The sequence below is a fragment of the Armigeres subalbatus genome, chromosome 2, assembly GCF_024139115.2.
Source record: "Armigeres subalbatus isolate Guangzhou_Male chromosome 2, GZ_Asu_2, whole genome shotgun sequence".
Classification (NCBI taxonomy): domain Eukaryota; kingdom Metazoa; phylum Arthropoda; class Insecta; order Diptera; family Culicidae; genus Armigeres; species Armigeres subalbatus.
Window position 1 is genome coordinate 31,570,655 of NC_085140.1, and position 24,306 is coordinate 31,594,960.

The following is a 24,306-nucleotide window of genomic DNA, read 5'->3' on the forward strand; positions in this document are numbered from 1 at the left end:
TACGTGTGAGAACGAGAGTAATGTCCCGGTGGATTTGAAATTTTTCTTTTCGAATCAAAACTGTTTGTTGTTGTATAGGAACTGTGTAATGTATTTCGAGAGAGTAATAGTTCTCCGTGGTTGTCGAAAACGTACCTTAGAATTGTTGCATGGATGCCATATTGGTATTATTCGCATGAAACAAGCAGCTTGGAGGTTTGTATTTTGGCAAGTCTTGGATAGAGTCATCGAAGATTTCGTTAGGCAGTGTGAGGTATGCAGCAGTATGGGGCGTTCCGTGAAGAAAAAGTTCTCTGAATGGACAAAGGATCTTCGACCATTTGGAAGGACTCATTTGGACTTTTTTCATTTAGTTGGGAAGACATTCCTAATATTAATTGATGCCTATTCTAAATGGATGGACATTAGGATGATGAATAGGACAGATGCGGAAACATTGATAAATGTGCTGAACCCAGTATTCAGAATTTTTGGTATTTGCGATATTATAGTCAGCGATAATGGACATGCACGCCACGCTTTCTCGAAGTACGCAAAATCGATGAAAATAGAGTTGATGAAAAGTCAAGCTTATTCGCCGGAAAGCAATGGGCTTGCTGAAAGGGCAGTGCAGACTGCTAAAAACGGTATTAAAAAGTTAATGGTCGATCCAAAATTCAATCACATGAAGATATTAGAAACAGTAGAAGTATTTTTGTTCAGTTATCGTAAAAAATATTGTCAGGCTACTGGAAATACACCAGCTAGTAGATTGTTCGCGTTTACTCCTAAGACTGATCTTGCTTGTAAATTGAAGCCGCAGGAAACCAAGCTAAAGAGAGTAAGATTTGATTTAGGTGACAAGGAGCCTGAAAATGGAAGGAAACCGTTATGGGAAACCAATTTAAAGTAGGAGATCCAGTATGGTATAAAAGTGAGGTTAGATCCACTAGATCGTGGATAGAAGCAAAGGTTGTAGGAGTTAATAGTACTACCACTTTCTACATTGATATTCATGGAGCGGTTAGATTGGCTAGTAGGAATCAGTTAAAACATAGACTAATACCAGCGGACAAATACATATATCCAAAAGTTGAAAGAGATACGAGAGCTATAATAAAAGCTCCCAGTAAATCAAGATTAGTGAGAAGTGCTAGTGAAGATTCTCCGAGAAGAACTCCGGTGAAAGCCAAAGTAGTTCGCAGAAGCAAGAGTAGGGAAGAAACCAAAGAGATTGTAAGTTGTATAAGTTGATCATTGTAAATCTCCAACACTGAAGTAAAGCAGGGAAGTGTTAAATAGAGATAGTCAATACCCCTCGATAATGAATTTATAGCTCTCTTGAAAAGCATTTTTTAGCTTTATTTATGTGTTTTTTTAATTCTAGGATTAAGTTCAACACAGTTGAAAAATCATTGGTTTAAAGCTATATTGAAAACAAACTGTATTTCCGGTTAGAGAGTATAAAAGAAATTGCAATGAGAGATTCATTTTTTTTCCCGACTTCACACATCATAGACTTAACCGCAGTTTCAATATATGTAGCCTGGCCTGTAGCTAAACAATTCGGTGGGGTAGGGCAGTATGGAAAGCAGAAAGCACCTGTCTAGTTACTGGGGTCGTTGGATCAAATCCCACCGAAGGAAGTGGTTACCCTCCAATGCATTTTTCTATCTAAATCGTGTAGTGCAACTACACAAATAGTGTTTCAGGCATAGTAACTTTCCGATATTACAATCGATCAAACATGGAATGTAAAATCATCTTAGTTAAACGACAACTTCAGCATCGAAGAGCTTATTCATGCCATAGAGGCGCAAATGGATGATTCAACATCTACCAACTGCCGGCTAAAATTGGCTACTCCAAAGCTGTGTGGTCATCGTTTGATTTTCCTGACCGGTAGAAAGTATTCAATTCCTGAAGCCGAGGGTATTTAACAAAATGTCGATGGCTACCGTTCGATACCACTTCTTAGCTGTATAAGATAATTTTCAAACCTAACACTTGATTCATTTTGTAAAGTTTTCCTTCCTTGTTTTTGTGAATGAGTTTCTTGCCTATATGTTACCATGTTACTAAAAGTCAAATGCAAACCGAGTGGATGATTTTCATAGGCAAAGGGTAAGTTTTCTGTTTTCTTTGCATAAGAAAGTTAGTACAGCAATTTTGGTGAATTAGGAGGTGTATGTCGAATCGAATTTCTTCGAAGAATTAGAATTTTTCCATGTAAAATTAAGAAATTGCCAATAAAGAAATCGTTGTAATGAGCAATAAATGAATATAAAATTTCCATAAATAATGCAAAACTTCCATGAACAATTGATAATTTTCCACTGTACAAAAATATCAGCACTTTAAAAATGAAAATCGCAATTTTATAAAAGAAGAACTTTCCATAAAAAAAACCAAAATGCCCAAAGAAAAAAAAAATTAAAATTTTCCCAACTAAATCAATATTTATAATTGCAATTTTTGATTTTAAAAGTGCTAATTTATTTTTGTTTTGTGGGCAAATTCTTAACTCTTTGTAGAAATTTTGCTTTATTTATGGAAATTTTAAATTTATTTATTTTTCATACCCTAATTTCTTTATTTGCATTTTCCTATTTTTTATGTAAAAATTTCTAATTTTGAAGGGGGGAGTTTTTATTTTAGTCACCAACCTTTATGCATAACATAGTGTCGAGCACAAATTAAACAACATTTCACAACATCTTGTACAAGTATCAGAAACGCAGTAACACCTCTAGGTTGACAATTCAGTGATCATAAATTAAAAAAAAAAATCCTCAGTTTTTTTTCGAACATAAGCAAAAATGTATAGCGTATGTCGCTGTTGCTGAACACCTTGAAGTTTTCGCATTGCTATCATACCTGGCAGTCCTGGTGTTCCATCGAAGCCGGTTGGCCCACGTGGTCCTGGTGCGCCCGGAGGCCCTGGTTGGCAGTGACAATCCGAGCCACCGGTGGAGTTTTTCGCATCCGAGTATATCACCATTCCCGGTGGACCGGGAGGACCTGCCGGGCCCACATCTCCGATGCCACCTTTGTCTCCTTTCGTTCCCGACGATCCCGTTTGACCGGGAATGCCCGGCACTCCCGGTGGACCAACGGATCCTTTTGGCCCCGGTGCTCCTATCGATGTGTGACCCTGGGGATGTGGTAAAATTGAACTCGTTAGTTTGTGGTCTTACTTGGAATTGGCTCCGAACAAAAGTAGGCTAGAACACGTAACAAAAATTAAGCAAGGATAAGTTAAATAAAGAATGAAAATCTACAAAACAATTTCCCTCACGGTGCGGAATAACTGAAGCAGAAAAAAGGAGAAAAGTTGCTCGGAATCGCTTTTTAAATGTAAACTTTTTCACAACCAGAGACCACTCAAGCAATATGAGAAGAGCAAACTTTCTGCTTTTGTGTTCGAGTAAAACGGTGTTTAAGCAGTGGAGGTGAAGGTCGCTTCACAGGGAGGGTCAAACAAACAAAGTCTAGCTAGGGCAATGGCATCATTATTCATCCATCATTTTTATATCCACCTTGTTCGAAGATAATTGGAAAGTAAATGTTTCACAACACAGTAGAAATAATCGAGCTGATATTATGAAATTACGCTATCACTTTTCATCATCTCCAAACAGCATAAATATTGTAACATGTGGATGAATAATAACAACTTTCGCCCTCTAATGCTACGCAAGCACTATAAGGATGAAGGAGTTGAGCGAAAAGAACCACAACGAGGGAGCAAAATCAAAACAACATTTGTGTGGGCCAGTGAGGTTTTTGCCATTGGCTCTTCTAACTTCAGCTACATAACTGGGTATCTGCTAAGTGAGAAAAGATTAAATTTAGCTGGTCGAATGAGGGGACAAATGAATTCGGGCGTCGTCGCCGCGTGGTAAGGTCGAACGGGGAGATGCATTTCTTCCGGTTCCTATGCTATGGCGGGAAGAGTTTCCGCTGGGGCTGTGAATCCTTTCAATCTGGTTTTCTACGCTAATGACACCGCTTTGAGGCTCGGCAGAGTTCGTGGTTAGACCGCCCCGCAACGACCAAACGACACGGTAGGGGCTTTGTGGTTTTGTGGTAGGATCGGAAGGTGGGAGTTCCAGAGCGGTGTTGGAGCAAAAATTTCAATCTTTCTACCCACACTGTTCCACAAAATATGCTCCGACTAGAAAATAATTTGATTTTTATATTTTATTACGATGTGGAAAAAAATACTACTTTCACTAAATTCTAAAATAGATAGAGATCTTTATAAAAAGTTAAATCTATTTTCAGCAAAAAGATCCACGATTGGTTTTTCCTAAACTTAATTTTTGAAAATTTGAAAATTGTTGGTAATAAAACATGAGAGTTTTATATCAAGTTATAGGAACTTATTGATCATATTTCTACTGACAAACTCAATCAAATATATTACAGCTTTCCAAAATATTTCAGCAATGTTGTGGAATAGCCGTTTGGCGTATGCAGCGGTGTCTTTTTCGTCGATGCAAGGTCTTGCTTGGGAATAAACGCAGCCTCAAAGCCCCGACGTCGGTTTCATTGTTCCACATCGACCAGCTACGAGAAAAAAAATAAGCAAACTAAAGCACACCAACAACAAGAGGGGTACTAGAGCTAGATTCTAGCGAGTTTGGTATAACTGACGTTAGATATATATATTTTTTGAATAATGTTCTCTTCACGTTTGATGATAAATTGAAATGATACATTTGGAACATGGTAACTAGCCTTTAAACAATACTCAACGCCTGTCAACAGTTTGACAATCCATTATCTTAATGCGCTTAATGCTTAGGTATAAACTTGAAGAGCCAGCATACCTAAGCATTAAGCGCATCAAGCGAGTAGAAATAAGCACCGTAGTAAGATTAGTACCTAGATAAATTATTATACCTACGCATAGTATAAATAGTGTAAGCTGCGATCATTTTCTTCAAGTCGAGTCAAGTACGAGACACTGAAGACGGCCTTACCTTTGAGGTCGAAATACGTATCTGTCAAGATACAATTAAGTGGTGGAATTCAATGGGATTGTCTAAACTCGTCTTATGACAGGTGAAAACATTCCACTAAAAAGCTCAAAATAATTTTCTTATCAATACTCAACGATTTAATAAAATTTAATCAATTTGTTAGTAAATCGATTAATGTCGAGAAAAATTTAATTTGAAATGGTCTTCACTTCGAAAAGTGAGCTCAAAAAATTTAAATGACGAATTTATCTCTTTATCTTTTCAAGAAAAGCGAAAAATTAAAATAATAAATTCTAATTATTTAGTAGTATTTTTTCTAATTACGCCGTAGTCCTCGGCACCACCAGCTGAATTTGTTAACAACGATAATCGGTTCGTTAACCTGGAAGTGGAGATGTAGATGTGGACGAAGCTCGGTGTTGTGTTGATCACAGTGACCATCGCCATTCCCATAGTTCAGATGTTTTTAAAATTTCGCTGACCTGCACCCCACTGTATCGGCGATGATCTGATTGTAGCCAGGGTATGACATCCCTAGAGTCTGTCCAGTAAACGCGCTTATGAATCATAATCGAAAAGGATCCCAGAATTGTGTTTGTCAGTCTTACTCCATTAACAGCAGGTAGAAGTTCGGAGCGTGGTATTGACAAAAATTTTAGAGGCGCGATCTTGTTTTTGCCTCAGCTAATGCAGTGTCCTCGTTGTCTCCCTCTTGAAAGCGTAGATATACAACGGCTGCAAAACCATTTTCGTTGGCATCAACGAAAGTATGCATTTGGACGATAGTAGCTTCTTCTATAGATGTCTGGTTCCGGTAGCAGCGAGGAATCTTAATATCCGATACCCGAGGAAGAAACTTTAGCCGCAATAACTATATCTTAAAGTGGAAATCGTTGATCTCTTCATCCTAATCCACGTAAGCTCGCCAGATCTCCTGCAGAAGACATTTACTGATTAATCCAATTGGGTCAAAGATCATCATCAGGGTTCTTAGTACTGCACGTTTTGTCGGTCGTTTGCAACCAGCCAACAGTTCAGCATTGTGGCGTGAAGACAGCTTATGTGAAGCAGTCCGCCGTAGTATCCAACCACATTCCGAGCAGTTTTTCATGCTCATGTTTTGCCTTTCTCGTACAACAAAGTTGTACTGAAAGGCTATAATTTCACTCCAAAAACGATTTTTTCATAGAAGTCTCGGAGACCCATGATGTTATATACCAATCGACTCAGCTCATCGAACTGAACAAATGTCTGTCTGTCCGTGTGTATGTGTGTGTGTGTGCACACGAAAACCGAAAAACATTAGCCACTTTTTCATATAGTAACTCTTAACCGATTTTCTCGCAACAAGTTGCATTCGACAGGGGACAAACCCTTGTTGATCACTATTGAATTTGTTAACGATCGACCATTGCGTTTAAAAGTTATTAAGAAAATGGAATCGATCTATATAAGTGCCATATAAGGTTGGTGTCTTGGTTAATTGCGAGAAAGGCAGTATCACCAGTCGGTGAATTAAGTTGGGTTTTTTACCTTTTTTTTAACTAATTTTATTTGCTAATTATCTAATACATGCATTCATCTCTTAGACTAGGTGTTCCGTGTTTTCTTAACACTATCATCCTTATTTGCTATGTTACATTTTTAGTTATTATTAATACATTTCAATTGCCTCTGGCAGTTAGAATATTTCCTCTGGTTGAATTGAACCATGTAGGAATTACAATGTTTTCAACTTAAACTAAACTTAACCTATTTTATACTAAGGGTACAAGGAGTTAATCGTTGCAATAGAAGATTGCAACGATTTTTGTCTAAAATTGGAAATTATTTTGTTGGACATTTGCTGCAATGTCTCAATATTAGAAATTCTATGAAGTTCATTGGTACTATACCACGGAGGCAACTTCAGAATTATTTTCAAAATTTTATTTGGAATCCTCTGAAGTGCCTTCTTTCTGGTATTGCAGCAACTAGTCCATATTGGCACAGCATACAACATGGCAGGTCTAAAATTTGTTTGTAAATCAAAAGTTTGTTCTTAAGACAAAGTTTTGATTTTCTGTTTATAAGTGGATATAGACACTTAATATATTTGTTACATTTGGCTTGAAGGCCTTCAATGTGATTTTTAAAAGTTAATTTTTGATCTAGCAGAAGTCCTAAATATTTAGCTTCGCTAGACCAATTAATTGGAACCCCGTTCATAGTGACAATATGTCTGCTAGAAGGTTTCAAATAAGAAGCTCTCGGCTTATGTGGGAAAATTATAAGCTGAGTTTTGAAAGCATTCGGAGAAATTTTCCATTTTTGCAAGTAAGTGGAGAAAATATCCAAACTTTTTTGCAATCTACTACAAATGACACGAAGGCTTCGCCCTTTGGCTGAGAGACCTGTGTCATCTGCGAACAAAGATTTTTGACACCCTGGTGGTAAACCAGGTAAGTCAGAAGTAAAAATGTTATACAAAATGGGCCCCAGTATGCTGCCTTGGGGGACACCAGCCGTTACAGGTAATCTATCAGATTTAGAATTTTGATAGTTTACCTGCAGTGAGCGATCTGATAAATAATTTTGGATCAGTTTAATAATGTACAGAGGAAAATTAAAATTCATCAATTTTACAATCAAACCTTCATACCAAACACTGTCAAATGCTTTCTCTATATCAAGAAGAGCAACTCCAGTCGAATATCCTTCAGATTTGTTGAGCCGAATTAAGTTCGTAACTCTTAATAACTGATGAGTGGTTGAATGCCCATGGCGAAAACCAAATTGCTCATCAGCAAAAATAGAATTGTCATTAATATGAACCATCATTCTATTTAAAATAATCTTTTCAAACAGTTTGCTTATTGAAGAAAGCAAACTGATTGGGCGATAACTAGAAGCCTCAGCTGGATTTTTGTCCGGCTTCAAAATTGGAACAACTTTGACGTTTTTTTCATTTATCTGGAAAGTATGCCAATTGGAAACATTTGTTGAATAAATTGACCAAAAAGGATAAAGAGCTCTCAGGAAGTTTTTCGATAAGTATGTAGAAAATGCCATCATCACCCGGGGCTTTCATATTTTTATTTTTTTTTAGTAATAGATCTCACTTCATCCAAATTAGTTCCCAACGAAGGGTCAAAAACATTCTCTTGATTGAGAATGTCTTCGAAGCTCCGTGTAACCTGATCCTCAATTGGACTAGTGAGACCTAGACTAAAATTATTGGTTTTTGAGCCTTTTCGCCATTTGTGAATAAAATTTTATTTCCCTCTTTAAGCGCTGGAATTGGCTTTTGAAGTTTTTTAAGAATTTTTGTTATTTTCCAAAAGGGTTTCGAACTGGGATCCAACTTCGAGACATTATTCTCAAAGTTGGTATTTCTCAGAATAGCGAAACGTTTTTAATTTCATTTGCAAATCTCGCCAAATAACTTTCAACGCGGGATCGCGAGTTCTTTGGTATTGCCTTCGCCTCACATTTTTAAGACGGATCAGTAGCTGAAGATCGTCGTCAATAATAATGGAGTTGAATTTAATTTCACATTTAGGAATTGCAATGCCTCTGGCTTCGACAATTAAATTTGTCAAAGATACGAGAGCATTATCAATATCACTTTTGGTATCGAGAGGAATATCAACATCAAAATTCCTATCGATATACGTTTTATATAAATCCCAATCAGTTCTATGATAATTGAAGGTAGAGCTGATTGGATTATAAATGGCTTCTTGTGAGATTTCAAATGTCACAGGAAGGTGATCAGAGTCAAAGTCAGCATGAGTTACCAATTGGCCACACAGCTGACTTGAATCCGTTAAAACTAAATCAATTGTAGAAGGATTTCTGATTGGAAGAAAACAAGTAGGGCCATTGGGATATTGAATAGTATAATATCCCGCAGAACAATCTTCAAATAAAATTTTGCCGTTGGAATTGCTTTGAGCATTATTTCATGAACGGTGTTTGGCATTGAAGTCACCAATTACGAAGAATTTTGATTTGTTTCGAGTCAGAATTTGAAGATCAGCTTTCAACAAATTCTTTTGCTGCCCATTGCATTGAAAAGGCAAATAGGCTGCAATGAAGGAAAATTGACCAAAATTTGTTTCAACTGAAACTCCCAAGGTTTCAAAAACTTTGGTTTCAAACGAAGAAAATAATTTATGTTTGATACGTCTATTAATGACAATGGCAACCCCACCACAGGCGCTGTCAAGACGATCATTTCTGTAGATAAAATAATTTGGATCTCTTTTAATGGAGAGTCCGGGCTTTAAATAAGTTTCTGTTATAACGGCAATATGCACATTATGAACTGTTAGGAAGTTGAATAATTCATCTTCCTTACCCTTTAGAGAGCGGGCATTCCAATTTAGAACTTTCACACAATTATTTAGATCCATTAAAACGGAGTCCGATAACAATTTTTTGTGTGTACTTTATACCAACCTGAACAGCTTCTGGTATGGTATTTGCTTTGAACATTGCATCAATCATGTGATGCAATTGTTCAGTTAAAAAATCAAAATCGGAAGCAGTCATGCTACCTGAATCGGCAACATGACCGTTATTTTCCGTTGGGACATGGGTATAAACCTCATTTTGAGAAGAGAAATTTTGTCTACCAGCAGCGATGTTTGCATACGTAGGTACATTGGAAAAATTGGAATTTACTGAAGTGCTTGCTACCCGTTGAAGAGCGGCAAAATTTGTTTGTGAATTGTGGTGGGTATGAATCGCTCGACCGGTAACCGGTTTCGAAATTTGAGCGTTTGAAAAATTTCTACCCGTCGAATCTGGGATCCGATTGGAATTTCCCGTCATCAATTTTGCACGGGAATTCAAAACTTTTTTGCGTGAAGGGCATTCCCAGAAATTGGATTTATGATTGCCCCCACAATTTGCACATTTAAATTTATTGGAATCTTCTCTCACAGGACATGCGTCCTTGGCGTGAGAGGTTCCACCACAAATCATGCATTTAGCATCCATGTGACAATGTTTGGTTCCATGACCCCACTTTTGGCACTTACGGCACTGGGTGGGGTTTTGGAAATTTCCCCCAGGCCTGCGGAAATATTCCCATGTAACACGGACATGAGACATAATACAGGCCTTTTCCAAACTTTTCATATTATTTAGTTCACTTTTGTTAAAATGAACTAAATAAAATTCTTGAGAAATGCCCCTCTGGGAAGTACCGGAGTGGGATTTCTTTTTCATCTTAATTACTTGGGCTGGTGAAAATCCAAGTAATTGAGAAATTTCAATTTTAATCTCATCCAGTGATTTATCATCACTGGGGAGACCTTTCAAGACGACTTTGAACAATCGCTCAGTTTTGTCGTCGTATGTGAAGAATTTATGGCGCTTCTCAGTTAAATACTGAAGAAGACGTTTGCGATCGTCAAAGGATCCCGGCAAAACGCGGCAGTCACCCTTCCTAGCAATCTGAAATGAAACCTTGATCCCCTGAAGGTTACTCAAAATCTCATTCTGGAAGCCAGAAAACTCGGCAACAGATACCACAATTGGCGGAATCCTTTGCTTTTTCGCATGAATCGAATCACCTGGGCTAGAGGTATATTCGATTTGCTCAATTTCATCATTAATCAAATCGAACTGATTGCTCAGTTCGATTGGAGAAGAATTATTTCCGATATTAGAGTTAGAAGGAATATCTGAATTCTCCAGCTTCCTTCTATTTTTTCCGCGCTTTGGCAGGACGGTCTTGAAACCTTGTTTCTTTGAAGGAAGTGGAGAATTCAGAGACTCCCCTTCCTCTTATTTTATTAATGCTCATTGCTGAGCGTCGAGACGTGACCTTCTAAGAGGTTTTTTCCCAGAACGGTGTCCCTGCAGGATTACCACCGCTTGTCGGAATTTTACTTCCGCAAACGGGTCCAACGTAAAACGAAGGCACGGGTCCTTGCAAAGATCGTAACGGGATCAGTGGGTACAAATAGCGCTAAGAAGCACCGTTGAAATTAAAATAGCTTCGGGTAGTATTAAAAACTTCCTTCCGCAAAGAGAGAAAGAACCGCACAGCACGAAAGCACGATGCGGTCTGGTTTTTTTACCTGGATTTCTCTCCCGCAGAGTGCAGCAGATACCGCTGGTAAGTTGGACACCCAGTTTCGCATCTCGAAGCCTGCTGATCCGTTAATCATTTTTACGTCTGCGGCCAGTTGTACTGCTTTCTTCTCCGTTTCGGCATTGATCAGCATGTCGTCCACGCAATGCAGATGGAGGATAGCTTCAACCGCATCCAGATATTCTTGCTCATATTGATTTGTGTGGATGTTTTTCACATATTGAGCTGTGCTTGGGGAGCAACATGCCCCGAAAGACATCACCTGCATGACGTATGTGCTGGGAGCTATGTCAGAATCTTTCTCCTTCCAAAGGAAACGTAGGCAGGGCTACACGAAACTCACGGAACCGTATCAGGACCGAAAGAAGAGAGGTCAGCATATCAGGCCCTTTAAAGAGTTTAAAGATACTCCATGAGAGGTTAAAGATGTTAAAGTGGAGGCCATATAGGTACTTCCCCATACAATATGTTCGTATATCGCCTCCACTTTAGCATCTTATGTTGCATCTTATATTATTTTGTGTTGACTGGGTGCAGCATCCTACACCCATCTGATTTTACCGGGTTTGTTAGGATTAACTGCTGCAAACATCGGAAGATGCACACACGATTGCGCGACAGTTTCACCTCCTCATCGGTGAGTTTTCAGACGTACTTTTTGGCTACATAATCATTGACTTTCGCTGTTAACTCTTGTGCAAAATTTGAATCTTTGTGCATTCGTCGTTCAAGACATTGCCAGCATCAAAGTGACATCGATCTGCTTTGAGGAAGTCTTACATTGTTGTATCGCTATTAAAGACCGGACTCGTATCGTCCATTATCGCGCATTTAGTAAACGTTTGCAGCAATTGCTTCGCTTTCTGGTCATCGTTGGACAGCATCAGCTTTTAAACTTGATAATGCCAAGGCTTTCCAGCGAGAAATACTGCTTCATGGTCTCGTGCAACTTATTATTTGATTTGAATTCACATTCACAAATTTGAACGCAGTGATGGTTAGTATGACCGACGCCGGTTTTTGTCATCGAACAGGACCCTGGACAGGACACACCCCACCCTAGGCGTGTTTTTGCCTTTATGGGTTCGTTTATCTTCCCGGCAATCCTTCCAGATGTTGAAACCTTTTCTCTAACTTGGACATTTGCAACGTCTGTGAACGAAGTTGTAGGCTTTTTACAGTATGTATCTCGTGGAGATTTACCTTTTTGTTGGGTATTCGGACGGTCGGATATTGAACGAAGCCGTTTCGGTAATCAACCTTTGCACAACTTCCGTCTCAATCGTCCACTTAGACTTGTCTGTTCTACTCGCTTTCTGTGTCGTTCGTTTAATTGTCGTCTGATTAGTCCGTGGGCTGTCTTCGATAGTTTGAGCACCACTGTACTGTCCTGCGTCAGAGTGTACTTAATTGTTATCTGCTGACCAGACTCAACGTAATTCACTCTAACCACAAATACAATCTCGATTTCATTCACTGTTCAACGCTCCTCTTGCAATAAAATTTTCTTCGATTCGCTACTAATTCTATTTAGTCAACTTCGGCCATTTGTTTATATTTTCCCTTTTTAAATCTTCAACGTATGTGTTTCTCCCCCGCTTCAATTTCATCACTCACTCTCACCATAATGTCAGCTGTGAACTGACATTTACCTAATCGGCCAAATGTTGGTTGTGACGCGGGCAGGGTTGTCAGAACATTCCCCGGCCCGTAACTCTGCCCCGAAGGCCACTTCCGGCTCAGGGTTACCTTCCTCAACTTCTATCACGGCCAGCATCGCTGACGCTCGCTTGCACCTTCCGGTGCTAGTACGCATCCACGCTTGAAGGACACTTCCGTCTCCGGACACTATCGGTTCTTTTACCACTCCACGAACCCAACACTTCCGGTTGGCACCATCTATGATATACACCAAATCTTCTGCTTGTAACGGTCTTGACTCGCCCAACCACTTGGACCTCTGGTTCAGCAAAGGCACGTACTCCTTGATCCATCTATCCCACATCACGCTGGCTATTTGCTGGGACCGCTGGAAGGCGTCCCGGAGAGCAACTGCTGGATTGGGTGGATGATTCGGTGATCCACCTCTCAAGAAGTGGTTTGGGGTTAGTGCTTCTGCCTCGTTGTTCTGTTGTGGCACGTAGGTGAGAAGGACACGTAGGCGTAGGGACGACGTCCTTAGCCTCTACGGTTACCGTCTACAGAATCTCGTCCGTCAGTCGCCTTCCATCGTTCAACGCTGTTTGCGCCTCCTTCACGGAACGCACCAACCGCTCCCAGACACCCCTAAATGAGGCGCAGCGGGAGGATTAAACGTCCACCTCGTCCTTGCATTCGTCAGCTGGTCTGCACAGTCATCTCTGATGCCCTGTACAACCTCTACTACTTTCTTGCTTGCTCCTCGCAGATTCATCCCATTGTCGGAGAAGAATTCAATCGGCCAGCCCGGCGACCGATAAACCGGTATATCGACATCAAACAGAACAGTGTTGCCAGTCCGTGTGCTACCTCCAAATGTGCCGCTCGTATCACCATGCAGGTGAACAGCGCTATCCAACGTTTCTCTGTTCGACGTCCTACAGTCACGTCAAACGGCCCAGATATTCGACGCCCACATAGCTAAATGGCCGAAGATTCGGCGTAATGCGCTGCACTGGTACTGGAGCCACCCGTGCGTGGAGCATGGAGATGACAGCAATGTACTTTACACCAGACGCAGGCCACCGACACTCACCATTGCATTAAATGCGGAATGTAGAACAGCTGCCGCAACTCGTTTTTAACCATTTTTTTGTTAAATATCTTGGCTGTGCATATGCACAGCATATGTTTCGAAATGGACAAATTGATATGAAATTTGCGAAAAAGAATCCACGTGTCTTGGAGGGACTCGAACCCCAACCTCCTACTCTCTAGATAGGCATGATAACCCCCTACACAACAAGACCACTTAAAGGTCACGTCTGCGGAAAAGCCATCAAAACCCGAGTACCAACCTCCAGCGCGGCTAGATCTTTTTTGCAAATTGAATATCTTTCGGATGCTTGATTTGCCCAATCTCCACATTTGCTTTACTGTTGTATATCCACAGCCAAGCGAGTGCACATTGTTTATTAAACGAGAGGATCGCACTCCATGCCCCCCAGCAACGGACTGGGCGGGACGGTATAGAATGCGAATTCAATCGCACTCTGCTGTGCCAAAGGCTTGCTTGGCTAAAGCATTTGATGAGTTTGATTGCCTTTACGTAAACGGTCGCGTGTACTCAGACGACTAATGACGGTGAAAGACCGACGACACTTGATTACAATTAATTGCATATTATTCAACTCGGCCGTACGAAAACCATTTTTGTTAAATATCTTGGCTGTGCATATGCACAGCATATGTTTCGAAATGGACAAATTGATATGAAATTTGCGAAAAAGAATCCACGTGTCTTGGAGGGACTCGAACCCTCAACCTCCTACTCTCTAGATAGGCGTGATAACCCCTACACAACAAGACCACTTAAAGGTCACGTTTGCGGAAAAGCCATCAGAATCCGAGTACCAACCTCCACCGCGGTTAGCTCTCTTTTTTGCGCCTATCTAGAGAGTAGGAGGTTGAGGGTTCGAGTCCCTCCAAGACACGTGGATTCTTTTTCGCAAATTTCATATCAATTTGTCCATTTCGAAACATATGCTGTGCATATGCACAGCCAAGATATTTAACAAAAAAATGGTTTTCGTACGGCCGAGTTGCCGAATAATATGCAATTAATTGTAATCAAGTGTCGGTCTTTCACCGTCATTAGTCGTCTGAGTACACGCGACCGTTTACGTAAAGGCAATCAAACTCATCAAATGCTTTAGCCAAGCAAGCCTTTGGCACAGCAGAGTGCGATTGAATTCGCATTCTATACCGTCCCGCCCAGTCCGTTGCTGGGGGCATGGAGTGCGATCCTCTCGTTTAATAAACAATGTGCACTCGCTTGGCTGTGGATATACAACAGTAAAGCAAATGTGGAGATTGGGCAAATCAAGCATCCGAAAGATATTCAATTTGGTAAAAAAGAGAGCTAACCGCGGTGGAGGTTGGTACTCGGATTCTGATGGCTTTTCCGCAAACGTGACCTTTAAGTGGTCTTGTTGTGTAGGGGTTATCACGCCTATCTAGAGAGTAGGAGGTTGAGGGTTCTGAGTCCTCCAAGACACGTGGATTCTTTTTCGCAAATTTCATATCAATTTGTCCATTTCGAAACATATGCTGTGCATATGCACAGCCAAGATATTTAACAAAAAAATGGTTTTCGTACGGCCGAGTTGCCGAATAATATGCAATTAGTTGTCGTTTTTAACCACCTGGCGGTTTCCATGGCCACTCCTGGTAATGCTTGACTACCAGCTTCGTAATTCTGTGGTCGTTCGGAAGAATAACTGGGAACCGCAACGGTAGAAACTCCACCTGCTCCGCGCGGCCCTCTATTCTAATCAAGCCATACTCATCTACCAGTGGGGTCAGCTTGTATAGCGGACTAGACTTCTCGAGTGCCATCCACTGGCTCGCCGGACGATCTTTGTTCCTCGACAACATCTTCAGCTCATCGATAAAACTCTCCGACTGCGCCACCTTCAGCAAACATCGCTCTGCTTGCTCGTACTCCTTCTGATGTAGTGGTAGTTGAACCGACGCAACCGCATTCGATATATGCGACTTCTGCTGACCTTTCGTTGCTCTCAGCGTTTGTATCGGCAGCTTTTTTTCGCCGTCTACAGTTGGACACGAATCGGAATACACACGCCATTGTTCGAACCAGTATCGTCCACTTCGAGATACGGTGCGCGTCCATCAGACCCGCTGGTACCTGCACGTCGTGTAGCAACAGATGAACTCGAAGTTCCTCAATCGTATTCGCCGGCGGCAACCTCTTCCTCGGCCAATCTTCCTCCCGGGCATACAGAAACTGTGGGCCTCGTGCCCACGGACCGCTCGGATGTAGATCTAGATCCTTTCCCCACTTCGTCAGCAGGTCTGCAATGTTTAGGCTTGTCGGTACTCACCGTCAGTCTGCTAGTCTAGTCAAACTCAGGGTCTCTCCGATGCGGAAACCCACAAACTGTTTAGGGCGGCGCTGGTCGGATCTTATCCACGATAGTACCACCTCTGCATCTATCCAAAATACCGCTAATTGATATGTTGTGGTTTTCGCGCACCGTATGTGACATCCGTGCACTCAGTACCGCCGCCAGAAGCTCCAGACGCGGATCCACAGATCTCGCGCCAGCATTTTACACCCAGGATGGTAACTGGAGCTAGGAATCCGGCCGGATCCAACTGTGCCATGACTACTGAGCTGAGTACCACCCGCTTGGTAGGACATTCTTGTCCTCGGAGGACTTTGGAACAGTCGAACTTCGAAGCGGTCTCAAAACAGAAGACGTCTTTGATCGTATCCCATACTACGCCCAGCACACGTTCATACTCTGCAGCCTTATCTTCGCTAAAGTGTACTGCCGACTCACCGCTTTACTCGCTAGCCTCCTGCAGGAACGCATTGGAGTTAGACACCCAGTTCCTAATTCGAAAACTACCACACGAATGAACGACTCTCACTTCGTTGCCTCTCTGAATCGCTTCTTCCACGGTGTCCACACTGTCGTAGTAATCGTCCACGTAATGACGTTTGACTATTGCATCTGCTGCTTCCGGGTACCTCTCCGCAAATTGCTCCACATTGACGTTCTTCACGAACTGCGCCGAACTGGGCGAACACGTGGATTCGAAAGTCGTCACGTCCATCACGAATATCTGTGAGGCCTCATCGCTACTTGACCTGAACAGGAATCTCTGCGCCTGCTTGTCCTCCGATCTTATGCGGATTTGGTGGTACATTTCCTGAATGTCGCCTCCGAAGGCGATCGGGCGTTCTCGGAAATGGCAGAGGACTCGCGGAAGGGGAACTAACATATCCGGATCTTTAAGCAGCTCCGAATTCAGGGAAATTCCATTCACCGATGCTACTGCATCCCATACCAGAAGTACTTTTCCTGGCTTTCGTAGGTTCATCACAACGTTTAGGAGCAGGTACCACACTGCAGATTGAGCTGTCTCCATCAACTCTGCGTCGATTACTTTGTGCGCGTAGCAGAAAGGGCTGGTATTTCTCGATTCCTTTCTAATTTATGATCGAGTGCATGCACTCTCCGCATGACCATTGGGTAGCTATCGGTGAATTTCCGGACGTTGCTGCGCCACAACAGCCCAGTTTAAAGGCGATGGCCCACTCGCTGTGTTGTCGCCTCCAGGATCTCCCTAGCACGCTTCTCTTCCGTCGGTTCTGGAACAGCGTACGATGCAACCGCTGTTTCTTCCAGCACATACTCCCGCATCAAATCATGGAGCTCCTGATTGCTCACCGGCGCGATAGAATGAAGACTCAGGTATGTATGAAAGCTGGATCGCCGGCTTTCGGACCCATATTTTGTCCACCCCATCTTCGATCGCACGGCGATCGGTTCGTTCGGTCTACCAACACGTGACTCCAGCGGCGCAAACAGGTGCAGGTTATCCAAACTGATGAGGATGGTCAGCACCCTGGACGGAAAATCTTTCACTGGCACACCCACAAGGAAACTTCTCCTTCGATCCCTTTGCTGACATCATCATCTCTACGAAGCGGGACTCGTTATTGAACCGGTTGATGTTCCCGGTCCACGTTACTATCAACGGCTCCAATGAACCTTCAGCTTTCAACCCTTCGTCCAGCAACGCGACGGTGTCGTATTGACGCCTGCCGACGTGTAGCGTTACCGGCATCATCCGGAAAATCACCGTGCAGTCAGATATCGCTTTCTGCAATTGCACAGATCTTTCCACGCGATGTAACAGAGGATGATGGTTTCCTTGACAACCTCGCACCACGCACCATATCTTTGATGAGCAGCGAATACTACCATGTTTGTTCAGGCAGACTCCACACAGTTTCTGCCTCTTCACCTAGCTAAGCCTCTCGACGATATTCATTCGCCGGAACTCATCGCAATTTCTGAACAGATGATCCGTTCGCTCACAGATCCAACACGGCCAACTGAGTGCCTCGCTTCGCAATCCTTCGTCCCGCTTCTGTTCACATTCATGCACATGCACAAACTCCTTCTTCCTAGGATTATCTCTCCCTGGACGCGCTTGCTCGTTAACTGACAGCAGTGTGAGCTCCGTAATTTCAGACACATCCGAAACGATTTTGGTGGTGGTGAAGTTCGTGAACATCCTCAGCGGACTGTCCACTTTTCCAAGCTTGAACTGGACCCAGTCGAGCTTATAACTTGGCGATAGCCTGTCGACCAATTAATGTACCAGCATCGGGTTGTTCAGGTGGTCTCTGAGTTGAGCAGCTTCAAGATGATCGCACAGTTGCTTCACCGTGATTCCGAAGTTAAAGAGGGTCTCCAGCCGATCTTCTCTCGGTGCAGGAGCATTCCTCACTTTTGTCAACAGCGTCTCCAGCAACTTCTCCGGCCTTCCGAAAAGATCCCTCAGGTCACAAATAACATCCGGAACCGAATCCGGTAGAACTAGCCAACTCCTGGCGGCCTCGAGTGCGTATCCCTGTAGACAGTCCTGCAGCCGCTTCAAGTTCTTCAAGTTCGTGAACCCGCACGCCGCCGTCGTGTGCTCAAAGCCTATGATAAACAGCGGCCAGACTTCCGGCTCTCCACGAAACTTCGGAAGGTGCTGGGACACTGCTTTCCGAGCGGCTAGCTGCTGTTTCGAGATATGGCCAATATCACGCCCCGGCCCGTCGGGATCATGACTGCTTTGCTAGCTGTCATACCGGCTCTGACTGTGACGGCTTTTCGCTGGATAGTCCAATGACTCGCTGCTTTCGTTTTCGCTGGACTCTGGCTCGTTGTCGACGATTTCAGGCACTTCCTGTACCGGTTTCATTGACTTCGTTTTGTTCGCCTTGATAATCGCCTCCTGCTCCCTGAGGAACTCCAGCTTTCTGAAAAGCTCTCCTGACATCCGAGACCGACTGCTGCGTGTTTGTTGAGCGTCCAACATTTCCTGCTCTTGCTGCAACTGCTGCTCTTCTATCTCGCGTTGTACTTGAAGCTCCAGTTCCCTTATTTCTCGTGCAGGTGCAGGTAGGTACATCCGCTGGTACCATCGACATATTCTGAACTCTCGCACTACCGCCCATCTAGAATCATACCCAAGCTCCTTAAACCGTTTACATTGCTATAGAGTCGAATAACGCTCTTTGTATTCCATACATTCTTTGCCAATAACCTTTGAGGACATTTCGTTGTTTGTAGCGGCGTACGACGATCTCCTTAACGAAATGTTATTCTCCTCTGAATGAATGTTCAAAAAGCTATCCTTTTTTGAAGCTCTTCCTGCGGAAAATGATACGACGCTGGCATCTTCAGCCACAAAGCGTAGCCATAAACTCCATAAGTCCAGAAGGTTGAGCAACGGATTGTCACGAATGTTCTTCGCATAATCCAGTTTTAACATCGGTGGTAGCCTTTCTATCAACTCGTATCTAAATGAAGCGTTATACACGAAATACCCAATCTCACAGGCTTCCACTGCCGCAACTTGGTTTTCTCCACTGAGCGCAAGGTGAATCACAGTAACCAGATGCACGGTAACGGTAATAACCGCGACGATAGCCTGAATGATGACTTCCGGACGTCCGTACAATATCTTGAGAGGTGTGTCATTTAAATAAAGGAAAAAAAATCTTGAGAGGAGTTATAACTCCCTGCACATTAGGTGGATGAAGCATATGGCACTCAACTCCTTCCAACGCATTTCCACTGAGACACTTCCGTAGCCTGAGGGAAATCCCTCGTTCGAGAACCCGTAAAGCTGAGTTGATTAGTTGAACATCGAGGAAAAAAGCGGCCGCTCTTCTGGGCGTCCGGCGAAGTCTGGCAAGTCTTTTTATACAGCCTGTCTTGCTGCTTACTGGCTTCGATTCAATGCGTAATTACGTTGCGTTGCTGCAAACGAGATATTGGGGTAGAACCTTGTCCTGGAATAAAATATAAGCCATAAATGAATGTTCTTGCCCCTCCGCGGTTCGAGAGAATGCCCAGACGAGAGCTGGAACGTTGTGGTGGTCATGGATCAACTTCAAGTTCTTTATGCAGAACAGAAGGTGCAACATAATGATCAGTAGCATCATTCTGTATTGTGGCAGATACAGTCATTTCTGACCACTGCTTCAATATTTAGGAAATCTTAAATCGTTGTCCTGCGTTTCTTCGGCGATCCGTCGATGTACGATCATCATAAAGAATATTTATGTTACGAATCCGGATTGCTGATCTGTGATGATGTTTCACTCTCAAGCTCCTGTAGCAAGCTTTACTTCTGCTCCAAATACTGCAATTGACACTTTTTCTCTTCTTAGAGTTCAGCTCAGGGTGTATTCACCTTGATTCAGCTGTTCAATTTTCCTGTTTCCGCTACGCCTACTTGATTTTTCTTATGCTGCGACGTGGGGTGACACTTCAGACATACATTGGTCGTGCCCAGGTTGTGCAAGTGTTTTCAAAATTAAAACCCCCGAGCGACTCCAGCTGAAATTAGTGCCCCAGTGATCCAAGAAACCAGCGCAGCATACAGCATCGAAATCCACCCCCCAACGTCGCAGCATCAGAAAAATCTGGTGAAAATCAAGTAGGAGAACCTGGAAAAGGTATAGCAATGGATGGACGGTCTCGTAGATGCCGATTCAGAGAACGCCCCTGGCAAAGCTCGTGGACCACGCGGCTAGTAGAGAGTTGAAAGATCCAGAGATCTGGCCTCGGAAGTGGAGAATAGTTCTTCAAAACAACGCCTTATGTTTCCCTTCGATCATTCTATCTATTGTACATAATACGTCACAATACGAAATCTTATCTACGTTTATTTACAATTCACCGTGTGGACACGGTTGGTCATCAATTATGTAAAATGCAGATAATCCAGAAGTGCCTTTCTCCTCGGAAGTTGTTAAACTTGTTCAGTGGTCAGCAGAAAAGAAACTTGGAGTGTTTCTAATTTACAAATTCTGGACAGTTTGAGACGTCGGACAAACTCTCCGTTAATCCTCTTTAACGAAAATTCCAAAAGTACCGTGAACAATTTCATTTCAATATTGAGTTCCATTTTAAGAAATCTTATGATTGGCGGGCCTCAGCTTCGCCTCGTCAACATGGTGGAATGAAATGGAATAGTACTAAACTCGTCTTATGGCAGGTTGAAAAGCTGCTCAAATACTCATAAAATTCTGTGCTTGAGGTATCGGATGAATGATTTCTCACTCTAATTAACTTCGGATTCTTATATCGAAGATTCCATGAGTTCCGGATCTATTGAGTATTTTCTGTTTTCATGGAATTCAGAAGAGCTTGAGGTGTCGGACAAATAATCTTCTTGGCAATTCAAATTTGGCCTATTCCACCGTAGATTCGAGTAGTTCCGGAACGTGCTTCGTGGCAACCATAAAAATACGGATCTCTTTTATTTACTAAAGAATCTTCAAATTTCTATTTATTCTTTCCGAACTAAGTTTTCGGACGTACCGGAATCTGTTCCGTGACCACCGGTTAGCCTGTTCCATTTTGATGGAAAACTGCTTATGAAATTCTGAAGAGTGTGTGGTGTCAGAAAAAATCAAAAACATTAGTAATGAAATACATTTCAAGAAAATTCAATGATTCAACAAAAAATCAAAACTGATTGAAGCGATTTTTTTCAACTAATTGTGTAAAAATAATCATCATCATTAAAAAACTGATTTTTTTTAGTTAATTTGCAATATATTCGTATAATTCGTTAATTTGTTTTCCAATGATAAACTCATTCGTATTTTATTATTTACGCATCTAACGTCTCTATACCAAACCGCTGAGAACCCACATAAACCGCAACGAAAATCGCTTTCTATTTCCCGCTGCTCAGTGCCTACCCTTTCGCCCTTGGCACCGATGAGCCCCGGGTCGCCCCGTTCCCCTTTGCTGCCCTGTTCGCCCTTTGGGCCGGCAAGGCCGATGTCACCCTTTTCACCCGGATCGCCCTTCGAGCCCGGCGATGCGCTTCTCAGCCCTTGGATACCGGGTGCTCCCAGCATCGATTCCTACATCAGCGGGCAGGTAGATAAACGAGATAGAGAAAAGGGGGAAAAAAGAAAAGTCTTCCTTCAGTATCTTCGTGGAAAATTGGGTGGGCAGGAACGGCGAGCATTGATTGTTGTTTAAAAAAAAACTTTTGAACGAAAAGTCATTCAGTTTGAGTTAACTAAGAACGAAAGAAAGCGCGGCATGGGGGGAATGTGCTCCCGATAGGAGTAAGTTCGCAACAACAAACAATCGGTTTGTCGGCGTGTTTTGCTCAACAAATAATAGAAACGGAGACTGAAAAGAAAAGTTCAATAAAATTGTACTGATATAAAATACACTCCAGTCGTGAGCTTGCCGTTTGTCCGTCTCTCTTGGGACACGAAGATGATATTGTTTCGATTATCTTGGATAAGTGTGGGTTGATATGTGTAAGTAGGTATGTACTTGTGCGAAGAAATATGTTCTGTCGTTATATTTTATAGATGGTTCTTAGACAGAAGTTTATTGCAGTTGCTTCTTAGACTCTTATAAAAGCTGTTGGAAACGTGAAAGCAGATTTACCAGTACCAGTTTATGTAAGATTATAGCCAAGCTTTGTACAGAAATCATGGCATCGCATGCCCGTAGAACATGTGTACAGCTCAATAATAGTTAACGATTAGTTTTTTCGCCGTAGTTAATACATCCTCATTCCATTCCCGACGATTTCCATTAGGAAAATTCCTATTTGTCACGGCAATCTAACCACCCTAATCACCAAGTTCTACACCTCGTGCCATAAATTGTACAAACAATAGCAATAAACGTATTACCATCTGAAGTTGATTCGAATTAGATTTGTCATATTTCTGCCGGCAACAATGGGCACACATCGACCGACGATCGTCCGGCCAACAGTGGTACGGTGTTTCTCGTCCGGGGTCTTGACAATTGTTTTTGGGTTTTGTTTTTCGTTCTTCAGCTGCAGGTTTCAGTCATACGATTTTGTGCCACCATGCCCCATCGAAACCAAACAGAAGGACCTGCTGGCAATAAGAGCACCGAGGACGACCGCACAGTGGCAAAGTGCTACGCCACATATAAATAGGTTCGGTGCCTATACGATTTGGTGGGCTGATGTTTGTGTTGGAATGAGGAGGAACGGAACGGAATGTCGTCACATGGATGGCTGCGAGTCAAATATCAACCAAACCAGACCAAATCTGAGACCAATAAAAAAGAATAAAAATACCGAAACTCGAGAACGGAGAGGAAAATCGCATGTAGGGAGATACATAAGCAATGTCGTGCCTGGTATGGCAATTCAAGTGTAAGGGAAGCTAGAAACTTATTTTTTGCTTCATATAGATATTTCTCGCTTAACTTTTCAAAATGACCTGAGTAACATTTTTTTCATGAAATAATTTGAATAGCGCAATCAACAGAACAACATGAAAAAAAATAATAAATATAAAAAATCTCTCGCTTATCATCTTTGAATACACTGACGATATATAGCACACCGTTTTACGCAAGCTGTTACGATAATGAACTGATTTGAGGGCTATAAATTCCGTCAAAAAGGCACCGAATGCGAGGGGCACTGGTTCCGATGAAAAAAATATATAGTCCCCAACGCAAAATGAGGAAGAACGAAGTGTTTCATTAAATAGCTTCTCAGTGGGGACTGCCTATTCAATTTTGTATTTCCCCCTTACATACAAGTGCGATAAACTTGTTTTCTTGTTTTTCGTTGTCTATTGAAAACGATTTCTGAAAACCACGGCCCCTTCTATCCATACATCCACGTCCACATAGATCTGATACCGTCGTTCAAATTAGAGGCAGATTGAGAGACAAACGTCAATATAATCAAGGCATATCATCTTCTCCTTCTTCTTCTAGGGCTCAACATAATATTCTATAAGTATTTCCTCAGTTATTAATTGAAAGCTGGATACAATGGATACACTATGTCCAGAAAGTCGAGATTGTTTCCCATCCGAAAACATCCTATGCCGGGCCGAGAATCGAACTCACCATTTCCGGATTGGAAATCCTACACCTTTGCTCGCTAGGCTAACTGGAGACTAAAAAGTATACTGAATCGATATTTGTTGGACATTATTCAAACATCAATCATTGACTTTGACTGAAGCATGCAAGCAAGCAA

The 24,306-nt window shown here is 42.3% G+C and overlaps 1 protein-coding gene across 19 annotated transcripts in view; it reads right to left on the reverse strand.

Moving 5' to 3' along the window:
- The window catches only part of LOC134218429 (collagen alpha-1(XVIII) chain), an 865,092-nt gene that overhangs the window by 99,218 nt on the left and 741,568 nt on the right, over positions 1–24,306 (reverse strand). For 17 of the 19 annotated variants that reach the window (XM_062697407.1, XM_062697401.1, XM_062697402.1 and 14 more), the window contains 2 exons: positions 22,004–22,171; positions 2,857–3,133 (listed from right to left, as the gene is read on the reverse strand). In XM_062697407.1, coding sequence (XP_062553391.1) covers positions 2,857–3,133; positions 22,004–22,171 — 445 coding nt within the window. The remainder of the gene's footprint in view (positions 1–2,856; positions 3,134–22,003; positions 22,172–24,306) is intronic. The other 2 variants (XM_062697408.1, XM_062697410.1) reach the window with 1 other exon arrangement.